The 15,257-nt window shown below is 41.5% G+C and overlaps 1 protein-coding gene across 1 annotated transcript in view; it reads left to right on the top strand.

The window, feature by feature from the left end:
• Window positions 1–247: 247 nt before the first annotated feature.
• The window catches only part of SHISA5 (shisa family member 5), a 64,747-nt gene continuing 49,737 nt past the window's right edge, over window positions 248–15,257 (top strand). The window contains exons 1-3 of the mRNA XM_038410208.2: window positions 248–978; window positions 7,874–8,042; window positions 11,555–11,629. Of these exons, the coding sequence (XP_038266136.1) occupies window positions 705–978; window positions 7,874–8,042; window positions 11,555–11,629 (518 nt within the window). The 5' untranslated portion in view covers window positions 248–704. The remainder of the gene's footprint in view (window positions 979–7,873; window positions 8,043–11,554; window positions 11,630–15,257) is intronic.

Genomic DNA, 15,257 nt, shown 5'->3' with positions numbered 1-15,257 from the left:
GTTATACATAAACTTGCTACTAAATACTACCTGCTTATTTCCACAAAGAGGCAAAGTCTTTGTTTTCCAAGGCTAAATCCATTTTTGGCAAAGCTTTGCTTCACCCGTATCCAATCTAGCAGCACCCGTGTGAATTTAGTCTGCAACTGCAAATATTTATTATTGGAAGGATTGACCTATGTTTACTTGATTCCTATACTAAACTACATGATAAACAATAAAACCACCCTAGGACTGATCCTTATTCCGGCACCAGGGGAAACTAAAAAGAAAAGTGCCCACGCTGGAACCCTGCCTCTAAAGCCCTTTGAATTCTGGGGCTGGGATTCGGGAAGAGCCAGCTCTCTCTGAGGTCCCTTCGCATCCGATTATGGGAATTTGACGGAGGGGAGTGTTACGATCCCGCTCTCCTCATGTTTTAAACACGGCCAGTGTGCACCCTCCAGCTCAAAAAGGCACATGACCAAAGGGAGCAGTTCTATAATTTGCCTCAATCCGCAGCCTAGGTCTCCCAGCTTCCTCGAGAGGAAGGATCGCCGTGGCGAAGGTCCCAAGGCACGGAGGGATCTGTGGCGGGGGGGGAGTGAACCCAGGCATCCCGGTGCCCAGTTCACTCCCCCCCGCCATGTCCTGCTCACGTCAAGTGGGTCGGGGCAGGGCTTCTGGTACCGCCCGCGGCGCCTCAGGCTACAGGCGGGAGGTGCATGGGCCGCCGCCACAAGGGAAGGAGACGGGGGCGCCGAGCGGGGAGGCCGGCAGGCAGGCGCTCCTTACTCCTCCCCTCAGCCGGCCAAGGGGAATCTCTGGCGAACGGAGGCCGGGGCTCTGGGGCGCTCCCCCCGCCTCGCTTGAAAAACAATCCCGCACCGACCCACCACCGAGCAGCGGCTGCCGACTGTCCCCCGGAGGCAGGATCCATGGTTCCCGCCGCCGCTTGCAGCCTCCTGGCCCTCAGCGTCCTGCTCCTGCAGGCCGGCGGTGAGTGCCGAGCGGGGGTCGCCCGGGCTGGGCAGAGCCCGCTCGCCGGAGCTTGGGGTGGCCCCGGGAGGGCTGCTCCGGGTGAACCGGAGTGCGGGGCGCGGAGGTGCTGCTCCCCGAGGCGCTTGGCAGGGGCACCTTGTCGGGAATCCTCCTTTCAAACTCCGTCATCCCAGCTAGGGAGCCCCCCTTCGCGCCTGGCTGGGGTGGGGGGAGCTAACTTCAGTGCTGTGGGGGGCTTGGTCTCGTTGTCTTCAAACGTCCCCGTCAGGGATACACTCATTCTTCAAAAAGAAAAGGAGGACTTGTGGCACCTTAGAGACTAACAAATTTATTAGAGCATACGCTTTCGTGAGCTACAGCTCACTTCATCGGATGCATTTTGAAGTGAGCTGTAGCTCACGAAAGCTTATGCTCTAATAAATTTGTTAGTCTCTAAGGTGCCACAAGTCCTCCTTTTCTTTTTGCGGATACAGACTAACACGGCTGCTACTCTGAAACTCATTCTTCAGCCTCCCATAAATACAGGAGGGGCAGTGAAGGCAAGGCTCGCCGCCCCAGCTACTGGTACCGCTGTAATGGGGAATTGCGGGAGGCAAGGCGGGAGAATAGTAAATACTCAGTATTTACTCAGCAGGAAGGACTGAATACCCTTTGTCTACATACTTGGAAACACTTTCTGGACAATGAGATCCATTAGATCATGGAATAGACTCCATAGGAGATCAAAGAACACCGTAATAGCCGAGTCATTTAAAACTAGATGAAGCTTTGGAGAGTATCATAGGAAACAATCTTGCCTTGGCCTAGAGTCTGAGAAGGGGTGACTAGATGACTTCTCAGGAATTGTTATGAACATATTCGTTCCTGATCGATTTCTTAACAATATTGAATATTACATCTTTTCATTCTGAATATTCATGTTGTGGCATGTTTGGTCCCAAACATTTAGGTATTAACATTAGATAGGATTCCACCCCTCCCCACAAACAGCTGCTAATGTAAAAACCCTCTCCTGTGCATCCAGTCCAGTTTCCTGTCTGCCCTAATACATAGGAAGCTCAAGTAGACCAGAAGCATATTTGCAAGTGGCCCTTGGGCTCTTCAGAAAATATACTGGCTGCTGTTGAGCAGGGGTACCTGCTCAAGATGCCTTAAGGCCCTTTTACCACAAGAATTAGAAAAACACAAATGTTCAGAACATCAAACAACTCTCTTTTTCAAAACGAAAAAGAAACTGTCCGGTAGAAGGCTATGGTTCCCCAAGAGAATGTTTTAGTAACATCATTGATCTTGGGGAGTAATGGTTTAACGTGAAAACTAAGATGCACTTTACCTTGTGCTACCTTGTTACAGTGTTTTTTGATTTGGGATTTATTTTTATTTTTTTACAATGGTGGCACGTTCTGAGTAAACTGCTGAGCTAAAAAGTCACAAGACTGTTAATGTCATACCATGATATTAATTTGGAAGAACTACAGTCACAAATAACACTGGTGACTAATGCTACTCTAGTTAAGATTTTCAAACATGACTAGTGATTTATGGGGCCTCATTTTTATTTATTTTTTGTTAGTACTAGAAATCTTTAAAGGGATCTGTTTTCTTTAAAGAAGGAGGTGCTTAGCACTTACAGAAATTGAGCATTTTCAAGGTAACTAAGATTGGGCATCCAAAAAAGTCAACACATAAATGTCAAGGTTTACAAAATTGGTTTTAAATTTTTCATACAGCTCTAATAACGTATTTCATGTAAAGAAAGCTTTTGATCAGGCATAAATGGAAAATATCTACAGGAAAGGAGCTTAATTAGGAAGACTAGCTGGCTTGAAGCTCAGGAAAAAGTCAAAGCTAAAGGAGCCTTAGCTTTTCCTTTACATCAAGGTCATCACTCTCAGTGCAAGTTAGCTCAATTCATTTGGGGGGGAAGGAGAGAGAGGAATATTCACAGATATGTTTTTAAGTTTATTAGTCAAGTTAGCTGTGAATTGTGTCCAAATTGACTTACTGTCAGTATTATAAAAAACATCTGTTAGGAGTGGTCCTGAAGGAGTTATGATAACAACTATGAATACTATACTGACATGAATCTGTTCTTGAACAGTAGTATTTGTTGACGGGACAATTCCCTGATAGGGAGTTTATACAATCAAATAACTCAGCTAAATTAGATGATTGTTAGGTAAGAACATCTGGGGATAGTTGATGCAATTCAAAAAAGGAGAACTACCAATAGGCTTCTTAGCAGACTGCCAAACTCGTGAAAAAAAACCCAGAAATTGGGCTTGTTTTAAGCTTAATTGGCTTGTGAGTTGCGTGTTGGCTAGTTTTTGGCTTGTAGCTTATTGCTTCTTCTTCTTCTTTTTTTTTTTTTTTTTTATCGGCTCCGGCAAGCAGGGGTAAGAGGGGGAAAGAGTCAGGGTCACACAGCGGACCCTCCACAGTCCCAGATTGTATACTGGGGGGATGGGGTTCTTAGGGATTGGCTTGTTTTGGCCTTGTTTTGAAATGGGATTAGCTTGATTTTTGGCTTTATTGTGAAAGTCAGGTTGTTTATTTACCATGTGAAAGTTGGCAACTGTGCTTCCTAGCTGTTATGTTGACCACTCTATTACATCCCTTCTCTTCCCTCCCACCCCCACCTGATTTTAAGCTCTTCAGAGCAGGAACTGTCTTATATTTTAAAGAACACCTAGCACAATCTACACTGTGGGCATTAATGTGGTCTAAATAATTATTAATGAAGTTGAGGACCTTATCATCATTGACAGCTTATTTAAACTCATTTGTCAATTAAATTAATAGGGCCTTGGGGATAACAGGGAGTTGAAAATAACTGAGGATCATATGTAGTTTATTATACCTTGCAGTCAAATTAAACAATAAATTTACATTGTTATAGTAGTCCTTCCTGCAAATGTGTTTCTTGTCTATTTTAATTTAGTATAGATTAGAACGTGCCTCTTCTGACTTTATTTTAATACCCTACAATTTGTTTGCCTCTGTGCTCAGGCCTGTAGTAAACCTGGATAAACCCTTTTGTTTTTGTCTTTATGCAGCACAGAAGTAATATATGTGGAAGCATCTTAATTGCTTTGCAATTCCTTATTTTAGACAGAGAAAGGAGAACAGTTTGTGATTTTGCTTCCTACACAAACATATTTCTTCATTCCATAAGAAAACCATTATACCAGAAGTGAAATCATATGGGCACAATTTGCAGAAGTCTTTAGAAGGCATTATATATAAACCAGAATTTCCTGTTACCTTTTGAATATATCTGAGTCTTCATATCTGGGTGGTGGTTTTTGTTTTTTGTGTTGGTACAGTGAACATAGTTATTTCTCAGAATTAGAGAAGGATAAAATATTCAGATGAAGATTAGTGTTGGAGAACCATGTAATGAGGGAAACAGAGAGAGGAGAGATTATTTAAACTACAGCAGAATCAGTTTAAAATACAACAGTAATAACTTCTTAATCTCTTAATAAAATATGTTAATTTAATATTTTAGTATACAATAACTCAACATCCTTATTCAGAAAATACAGACTGTCAGAGGAACAATAACACCTGAAATAATTTGAGATCCTCAGATAAAAAGGTGCTTTAAGGGCAAATTTTTCTACCATCATTTGTTAATTCACTATATGATATTACCCTTGGTTTGCAGATGGTAAATTGAGGCACATGATTTGTAATGTGCATATGGTTAAACAGTGAGTCAACACAAGTGTCAAGCAGGGAATAGAAACCAGGAAATATTGTTCTCAGTTCCATGTTGCAACAATGACTCTGGTTACTCTCTTCTCATAAGTAAGGTAATCTCTTAGTCCTGGATACAATCGAAAGGAGACAAACCTAAAACCATAGAAGTCCAATAACGGGATAGTCCCTACCATCTCATTTATTACCATATTAAGTTGGGTGAAATGGGATCACCACAGTTTCAATCTTTCAGTGATACTGTTCTCATAGGTTTTTTGTTTTTAACTAAATTTATTTTAAATAACAGGTCCTGACATGTGGTTATACTGGATGCTTTAAAATATGGCTAAAGAAAGTGTCAAAACCATATATACTATTAACAGAAATATATCTTGAAACAACAAAAATAGTTCAGTATCAAGGAGTTCTCTCCTCTGCCCAAAAATGTGCATCCCTGGTCTTCACACTAATACTTAACTCTAAAGTATGTTGTGGAACCTGATAAATTGTAAAGCTTCTTGAAATCCTCATATTGAAGGAGTGAAGTGTTATCAGCCTACAGAATGTGAGCTGCCAAAATATTAAAGATGACCTTAAAATGGGAAGGATGGACTGAACTGTCTTTTATGTATAAAAATATGTAAACTGTATGCAACCTTGTTGTTGTTGTTTTTTAAGAGTAGGTATGCAGGTCTTTTCTATCGCCTGAGACTCTGTACTCTAACTGGGAAATTGATTCACAAGAGACCAAACTTAAAATCCCTTGCCTTCTCAACTACTTTGACTTTAAGTTGCATCATATAAATTGTCTACTTAGCACTAATGCCTAATAAAATTTGGAGAGAAGTGATGGCTTGGTTAAATCACCCCATACCTTCAGTTAAGCCAGGGGTGGCTAACCTGTGGCTCCAGAGGCACTTGTGGCTCTTCAGAAGTTAATATGCGGCTCCTTGTATAGGCACTGACTCAGGGGTTGAAGCTACAGGCACCAACTTGCTAATGTGCCAGGGGGTGCTCACTGCTCAACCCTTGGCTCTGCCTGCCCCATGCCACCCCTTTCGTGCCCTCCTCTGAGTCTGCAGTACCCTTGCTCCTTCCCCTTCCCCCCCCCGCCCGAGCCTCCTGAAGGCCACAAAACAGCTGATGGGGAGGTGCTGATCGGCGGGGTTGCTGGTGGGCAGGAGGCACTGGGAGCCAAGGGGGGGGGGGAGAAGCTGATGGGGGTGCTGCTAACGTATTACTGTGGCTCTTTGGCAATGCACATTGGTAAATTCTGGCTGCTTCTCAGGCTTAGGTTGGCTACCCCTGAGTTAAGCTGTGAAAGCTCAGAGAACACCTCTGAAACCCCCTAGCCAAAGGAGAGACCAGATGATGTCTTTATTATATTTCTAAAGTTAACGTGCAGGAAAAACCATAAAATAAACCTTTCATTCTTTATACATGATAGGTAGAAAAAGGAACAACATCAAACAAAACATAACATAAAATTCTTGCAGATCACCTTGAAAATTGGCGGGACCAGTCAATGAAAGATTTTTGTCATTGAATTCTGTAGGATTGGGATTTGCCCCCACAGTTTTTTAAAAGATACAGATCCATGTGGGCATCTGAATCTATAGTACATGTTACTCTGATGCATCTTGTGCATCAAATCAAATACCTGGAAAGATTTTATTAAGTTTTTCTTTTAACACTGATTTGGGTACTCATACAGCATTTTTAGAAGAGCCCTGATTGGCTGATAAATTTGGTACCATGATCCTTGAAAGTCATTGCTGTATTTGCTAGCAGCCATTATGATGAAAATAACACTACCAGGAGTGTCTATAACTTTATTTTCAAGCAGTTTTCTCCTTTATGTGCCTGGGAGAACACTTGGAGAGAGCTAACCAATCTTGATTGGCGAGAGCGTATTATAAATGGAAAGACTGAAGGCTAAGAACTCACCTTAGCTCTCATGGAAATCATTAATTTAGAAGATACAACTGAAGTAGTATTTATTATTTTCTGATATGATGTTGCGGATAACACTAAGCTGGCGGGGGGGGAGGTAGATACACTGGGTAGGGATGGAGTCCAGAGTGACCTAGACAAATGGGAGGCCTGGGCCAAGAGAAATCATAGAATATCAGAGTTGGAAGGGACCTTAGGAGATCATCTAGTCCAACCTCCTGCTCAAAGCAGGCACAATCCCCAATTTTTTTGTCCCAGATCTCTAAATGGCCCCCTCAAGGATTGAACTCACAACCCTGGGTTTAGCAGGCCAATGCTCAAACCACCGAGCTATCCCTGATTCAAGAGAAATCTGATGAGGTTCAACAAGGACAAGTGCAGAATCCTGCACTTAAGAAGGAAGAATCCCATGCACTGCTACAGGCTGGGGACCGACTATCCAAGCAGCAGTTCTGCAGAAAAGGACCTGGGGATTATAGTGGATGAGAAACTGGATACGAGTCAGCAGTATGCCCTTGTTGCCAAGAAGACTAAGGGCATATTGGGCTGCATTAGTAGGGAGCATTGCTAGCAGATTGAGGGAAGTTATTATTTCCCTCTATTCAGCACTGATGAGGCCACATCTGGAGTATTGCATCCAGTTTTGGACCCCCCCACCATAGAAAGGTTGTGGACAAATTGGAGGGAGTCCAGCGGAGGGCAACAAATATGATCAGGGGGCTGGGGCACATGACTTATGAGGAGAGGCTGAGGGAACTGGGCTTGTTTAGTCTATGGAAGAGAAGAGTGAGGGGGGATTTGACAGCAGCTTTCAACTATCTGAAGGGGGGTTCCAAAGAGGATGGAGCTCGGCTGTTCTCAGTGGTGGCAGATGACAGAACAAGGAGCAACAGTCTCAAATTGCAGTGCGGGAGGTCTAGGTTGGATATTAGGAAACACTATTTCACTAGGAGGGTGGTGAAGCACTGGAATGAGTTACCTAGGGAGGTGGTGGAATCTCCATCCTTAAAGGTTGTTAAGGCCTGGCTTGACAAAGCCCTGGCTGGGATGATTTAGTTGGGGTTGGTCCTGTTTTGAGCGTGGGATTGGACTAGATGATCTCCTGAGGTTTATTCCAACCCTAATTTTCTGTGATTCTATGATATGATACTAGACGAGCTGACAGCTAATATAGATACATCTAAACGTGTTTGATTTTTAAATGTCTGACTGTTGGTTATTTCCTTATTTTCAGCTTTGGGTGAATATTGTAGGGCATACACAGATTCTGATGGACGCACGTATTCTGAAAAATCCTGCCCACAGTTCTGCTGTGGAAACTGCATCAGTCGATATTGCTGCTTGGATAGGTCATATAAATTTGGAGAAGATGAACAATTTATGTGTAATGTGCTAGATGACAGGTATGTGACAAATTCAAGCGTGTGAGCTAGTACAACATTTTTTTTCAGCATACCAAAAGATGATAGATAAGGGTATATGATTTTGTGGTTAGAACAAAGAATTTAAACTAGGTCCCAGAGCCGTAACTAAGCATTTTAGCGCCCCCCCTACTGTTTTTCTACCCCATTTTTCCACTGTTGTGGCTTTGCGCCCTGGCCAGTTGCCCCACTCGCCCAGTACTGGTTACGGCCATGGTAGGTCCTTCAGGTTTTTTCCTAGCCATGTGTAGCGGGGTAGACACCCACTCCTGCCCTGAAGGGCTGAGAAGCCAGCCCTTGGAGAGGGCTGGGGCTGTGGGCTAGAAGCTGGGCTGATTGGGGAAGTAGCTGCAGCTGGGCCACACCCCAAACAGGCCGCAGCTGGCCTGTATAAGAAGGCCAGGGCAGCCAGGAGTAGTCACGCTCTCCCTCTGCCTTTAGAGGGAGAAGGGCCTGGCTGTTGGAGAGCTTGAGAGAGTACCTGAGGTAGAGCAAGGCTAGGGGAAGGCCAAAGGTGCTGGGGAGCTCTGGCCTGGAAACCCCCAAAGCTTCAGGCCTAGAGTAAGGTAGAGCCAAATAGGTACTGGGATTGCAGGGGGCAGCCCACAGGTAGGCAGAGGCAGCAGGTCCAAACCCCTTCGCCTGTGATGAGTGGCTGATACGCTGTAGTCTGCCCAGGGAGCGGGGCTAAGTGAGGACTGGCCGTAGCCAAGACTGAGGTGAAGTGGGGATAGGGGGTTTCCCTGGGTGGAGGGACCCTGAGCCTGAGTGGTTACTGCTAGAGGGGCAGCACCCCAGACAAAAGGGCTCCGGGTCCGGGAGGGACATGGGGGCTAGTGACAGGCAGATCACCAGATGGCAGAGGGCGCTCTGGAGGCTGGTGAGTTAATTCCCAAGGATGACCAGCAGGAGGTGCCGCCAGGTGAGTCTGCACCCGGTTACACCAGGTCACTGAATCATGGACTTCAGTAAGCCTTATTTCCTTAACAGCATTTGATAGATGGGTAAACTGACGCATAAACTCTTCCCTACCTGACAGGATTGTAGAATTTGTTGAATGTTTGTTTGCAACACTTATTGGGATCCTCAGATGGAAGCAGTGGAGAATTAGTCTTTTTGCAGTATAAAGCAGTTGCATAATACTTCTCAAACATGGAGAAACGGGATGCTTAAATTTAAATTGTGACCTAGTGTATAATTCTTGTAATGATAGCATAAAACAAAAAAAGAGAAATAAGTCATCACTTTGCAAAGATCATTTTTAGGGCTTTTCAGCAATAAAGTTAATCCCAATTAATTGCACAGTTAAAAATCATGCCATTAATTGCGCTGTTAAACAATAATATAATACCATTTATGTAAATATTTTTGGATGTTTGCCACATTTTCAAATATTGATTTCAATTACAACTCAGAATACAGTGTACAGAGCTCTTTATATTTTTATTATAAACAGTTGCATTATAAAAGTATTTTTCAATTCACGTAATACAAGTACTGTAGTGCAATCTCTTTATCATGAAAGTTGAAATTACAAATGTAGAATTATGTACAAAAAAGAACTACACTCAAAAACAAAACAATGTAAAACTTTAGAACCTACAAGTCCACTCAGTCCTACTTCTTGTTCAGCCAGTCACTCAGACAAACAAGTTTGTTTACATTTGCTGGAGATAATGCTTCTTGTTTACAGTGTCACCTGAAAGTGAGAACAAGCATTCTCATGCCCCTGTTGTAGCTGGTATTGCAAGATATTTACATGCCAGATATGCTAAATATTCATATGTCTTTTTCATGCTTCAACCACCATTCCAGAGGACATGCATTCATGTTGATGATGGGTTCTGTTCCATAACTATCCAAACAGTGCAGATAAAGACATATTTATTTTTATCATCTGAGTCAGATGTCACCAGTAGAAGGCTGCTTTTATTTTTTGGTGATTCAGTTTCTTTAATTTCCACATTGGAATTTTGTTCTTTTAAGACTTCTGAAAGCATGTGCCACACACTTTAGATTCTTAAATCTTGGGTCGAGTGCTGTAGCTATCTTTAGAAATCTCACATTGGTACCTTTGTGTTTTGTCAAATCTGCTGTGAAAGTGATCTTAAAACGAACATGTGCTGGGTCATCATCCGAGACTGCCATAACATGAAATATATGGCAGAATGTGGGTAAAACAGAGCAGGAGGCATGCACTTCTCCCCACAAGGAGTTCAGTCACAAATTTAATTAACGCATTTTTTTTTAATGACCGACATCAGCATGGAAGCATGTCCTCTGGAATTGTGGCCAAAGCATGAAGGGGCATATGAATGTTTTACATATCTAGCATGTAAATACCTTGCGGTACTGGCTACGAAAGTACCATGTGAATGTTTGTTCTCACTTTCAGGTGATGTAAATAAAAAGTGGGCAGCATTATCTAGCATAAATGCAAACAAACTTGTTTGTCTCAGCGGGTGGCTAAACAAGAAGTAGGACTGAGTGGACCTGTAGGCGCTAAAGTTTTACGTTCTGTTTTTGAGTGCAGTTATGGAACAAAAAAATCTACTTGTGCTTTCACGATTAAGAGATTGCACTACGGTACTTGTATGAAGCGAATTGAAAAATACTGTCGTTTTTATAGTGCAAATATTTTTTATAAATAATGTAAAGTGAGCACTGTACACTTTCTATTCCATGTTGTAACTGAAATCAATACATTTGAAAATGTAGAAGAACATCCAAAATATGTAATAGATTTCAATTGGTATTCTATGTTTAACAGTTTAATCACAGTTTGAATTGATCTCAATTAATTTGAGTTAATCGCGTGAGTTAACTGCGATTAATCGACCGCCCTAATCATTTTGATACTCCGTGCCAGTGTTTACTGCATGTGGGGGACTGCAAAAGATTAAGAATTAAAATAAGTAGACTTTAAATGATGTGGCAAGAATGAAGATGGTGCTATTGGTTTCATTTCCTTTACTCAGTTTTCAAAAGTTTGGGGAACAACTGCTTGGGACTATCCCGATTAATATACACATCACTGTGGCTTTTCACCATCAAAAGGATGATCCTTTTGAGAACAAGAATGTAATACTTTGTATCCGTCTGGCATTACTTTAAAGTAACCTCTATTTCTGTTAACCAAGCCAGATCAAACTGATCTTGAAAATGAAAATTAAATTAACTAGATTTCATCTGGTGTGTGTGGGTGTGTGTGTGTGTGTGTGTGGGGGGGGGTGTGTGTGTGTTAAAAAAATTTCTCCTATTTGTGAGCTCAAGATATTCTCTTGAGCTATAGCACTCGTGGAAGTAGGCATATGGTTTCTCATGTGCACTAGGAATCCCAAAGATAATACACTGACTTCTGAAGAGTGGAAACAGGCCAATCCAACCAAAACTGAACTTTTCTCCTGTGCACAAAATGTCATTGAGAAGGCATGGAGTACTTGGTAAAAAGAACTTAAATACACATCTCAAAAGTGGAATTTGTCTTATTACAGGACATATCAACCCATCAAGGAAGAAACGTTAAAGTTGCAGTCACACTTCGATGATGACTGGGGAACTGGACCCAGGTAAATAACTTAAGGCTTACACATGGTTTTTATCAAAGATACTTTATTAATGTGGTGTATACAACATATGCAAAATGAAAATACTGACAAGTCACGCCACAAGGTTCTCAAGGTTACTGTATATTTTAGTTTGGAGATCAACATTGCATAATGTTAGTTTAGGCCATAATCTCAATAGTATGTAATATTCCATCTTGTTTAGTGAATGGGAGTTTTTCTAAACCATTGTTGTTCTTTTACTGTATTTAAACATTGGCAGACTACTTTAGCATATGGTGGCTAAACTTAAAACGCTTTCATTTTAAGAGTCTAAATATTTCTGACGTTCTCTCTATATAGAATAGAGAACACTGATAAAACTGGTAATACTTCTCAAACTGGTAAAAACTTGAAGTATGCCTGCCTTACTACTAGTAATGGGTTTTTTGGGGGGGTGTTTGCTTTAAGTTTATTTATTACAGTGCCCATAAGAGTATTGGGTATTGAATGGTACAAATAAAAGATTAGCTTCTTGCACTGAAGCAATTAAAACTTAATTTTGGATGTGATGACTAAAGGAGATAGAGGAAGAACAAGGGCTACGCTAATTTAGTGATGAGGACTGTGATGTCTGTCTTATACAACTATATTATGTGGCTTTCTAGTTTAAGTATGCACACACCTTCATGGCTCCACTAAGTTTATCTAATATTACTTAAAATTGACTCTCTGCTCATGAGCATCATGAAAGAAGGGATTTGTATGAGTTAGGGTCAGCGATGAGGCCAGCAAGAAACTAGAAAGACCAGAATTGGGAGGGCATTCCATGTATATGGAAGTGTGAAAAATGGCATAGAAATGATTCTGGGAAGAGTAGGCAAATGTACAAGAAAGCTGACATAGGTGGTGGGAGGGGACAACCGTAATAAGAAACAGCTGGATATGTAGGCAGAGGTGGAGTTAAAGGTCTTGAAGATGAGGATGAAGATTACATTTGATGTGGTAGTGAAAGGCAAGCTAAAAAGGTGATGGTGTGTTGGTTTAGAGAGTCTGTCTGTATTTAACTTACAAATTCTGTTTGATATTGGGGACTCAGTTTGTCAGTCTCGGGCTGGAAATTCCATTCTGAATGTGGGGCTAGTTGTGGTCCCTGTCTTTTTAGCTCTGTGTTGGTTTGCAAGTCCCAGAGGTGGTGACACAAGGAAGGGCAGCCTACAAGTCTGCCTTTGAAAGGGTCAACCTTGGCCCAGACAGAGCAATGGGATAGCTGAATTCTAGGGGGAAACCAGTTGTCTCCAGCTTCTCAGTTCAGACTAGGGTTTGGAGAGTGGAAAATCCCCAGCCACAGGACAAAGTAACTAGGTATTGGCAGTAGAATTTACAAACTCGTAGAGCGGGGAGGGGGGGCATGCTTTTGTAGCAGTGGGGGTCCTGTTTAGCTCTGCTGCCCTATTGTACTAGGTTTTTCTCTATTGCACCAAGTATTCAAGGGCTCCTTAAAAACCCACGTATGTGACTATAAGACTGCTATAGAGTTGGAGTATATTTTGAGTGATAGAATAAGTATACACAAATTGATACTTGGCTCTATTAATATTGGAAAAAGAACTTTAGTGGTTTTTATTTTTTTTTTTTTTTTAAAGTCATGGTTGCTAAGCGGCAATTAATTTTACCCCTCATGTTTATAGAACTTAAGCTCCCTGTTAAAAGCCCCCCAAAATTAAACTTGGAGCACTAAATCTTCCATTACCCATGTTATTAATATAAACATTTATGTTTTCATGGTACAAATAAATGCTTAATTCATCCCATGGGGTTTCTTAAATTCTGAACCATGGGCTTTTTGGAAAGGGAGTGGAGATGGAGAAAGAGGGCCATGTTTTGTTCATATATGTTATTGCCTTGATTTTGCTATCAATATTTTCTTAAAGGATACTGTTTAGTGGGGAATAAAGTTAATATATTAACTTTACAAAATATTAGTGAAGTATTTATAATTCTAATGCCTTCAGAACAACTTCCTACCTGAACATTATTAGGAAAAAAATATATAACACTGATTTTTAAAATATGGCTTTGATGGAAGTTAGGTGCCATCTTACCTACAGAGAGGCTATTGCATCTCCATAATGATGCTTTGTTTTATTGGATGTTTGAAAACTTATCTTTTTAAAGGTTCCAGCTCTACTCTGTGTGTGTGTGTGTGTGTGTGTGTGTGTGTGTGTGTGTGTGTGTGTGTGTGTATATATATGTATATGTGTATATATAAATTTTTTTTTCTGTCACTATATGCTAAAATTCGTGAAGCTAGTGTTAGTTACTCTGTGCAAGCCTCCTATTTTCAGCAAAAGAAAGTAAACTTGGAGGAAGTGTGCACAAAGCAGAAGCTAAGTGGGTTTGTTCTGAGCAGCTGCTGTATCGAAAAAGCAACAGTAAACTGAACAGTAAGATTAATGACCAAATGAGATGGCATATCCATAATTTCAGGGAAGCACTTTCTATATTTCTTGCATCTAAGGAGTGAATAGAGCTTTTGCTTCATAAGATAAAATGGAAGATGTAAACAGGATATTCAAAGGTTATTTTTTTTTTCTTTGTTTTGTGACTTGTGTTGCGGTTAAAATTGGGTGATACTCATCCTGTGGCTTTGAGTGAGCTGTATCTAACGAGCAGGTGTGCTATATAGACTTCTGTTCTGTTTGACTTTGTGTTCTTATATTCACAGTTCAGCTTTACAGGTTTTTTTTTTTTTTTTTTTTTCTCAAAAGTTTGACCCATGAGCTAACTGAAATGAAGAAATTAGCTAGGGCTGATAACATTTTGTATACTTAACTCTGAGCAGTACTTGCACAAGGTGGGTCTGTTGGGGTGATGGTGATGGGAATGAAAATGACAAATGCCATACTCCAACGTCTAGACTCCACTGTCTAGCACAGCTAGCAACTGTTTCAGAAGATCCTTAAAGCAGGAGGAAGTGTGCAGTGTATAACAGCATTCATACTGCTCAATCTGTGTTTAAAGGAACAACAAAAATTTCACCAGAAATACTGTAAAGTTAAGTGGGGAGAGGAAGGTCAGGGACTTTGCACGTTTGTTTTCTCTCCCATGGAAGCTTTAAGGGTAGGCTCTCTCCTATTTAAAATAAATGGCAACACCCCCACTGGCTCAAAGTTCAGCATTTTGCCTTTCCTCACGTCAATTACTCCAAGATGATAGGTGAAGGGATGAACCCTGGTTGTTTGCTATTCCATCTGGGCTTCTGTGAGCTTGATTTGTGGCTGGCTTGTAGACTAGGAAGTCCATTACAAGTTTAATCAACTCTCACTGACCTGGAAAAGGTTTAAGGTATTGGAATGGATTCCAGAGTTTGAAAATTGAAAGAGGCAACTTTTTTTGCCTAATAAAATTTTCTGTGGATTTAATTTACATGATTCCTCTATAAATTAGGAGAGATCTGAACTATTCATTTTGGATGCAACTTTTGACCATTGCTAACAGCCACATATGGCTATCACAGGGGTGGGCAAACTTTTGGTCCAAGGGCCACTTCGGGGTTGCGAAATGGTATGGAGGGCTGGGTAGTGGAAGGCTGTGCCTCCACAAACAGCCTGCCCCCTATCCGCCCCCTCCCAGTTCCCACCCCCTGACT

This window comes from Dermochelys coriacea, chromosome 7 (assembly GCF_009764565.3).
Source record: "Dermochelys coriacea isolate rDerCor1 chromosome 7, rDerCor1.pri.v4, whole genome shotgun sequence".
Classification (NCBI taxonomy): Eukaryota; Metazoa; Chordata; order Testudines; family Dermochelyidae; genus Dermochelys; species Dermochelys coriacea.
The sequence above is the reverse complement of the archived record's forward strand: the minus strand, read 5'-3'. Positions and strand labels throughout refer to the sequence as shown.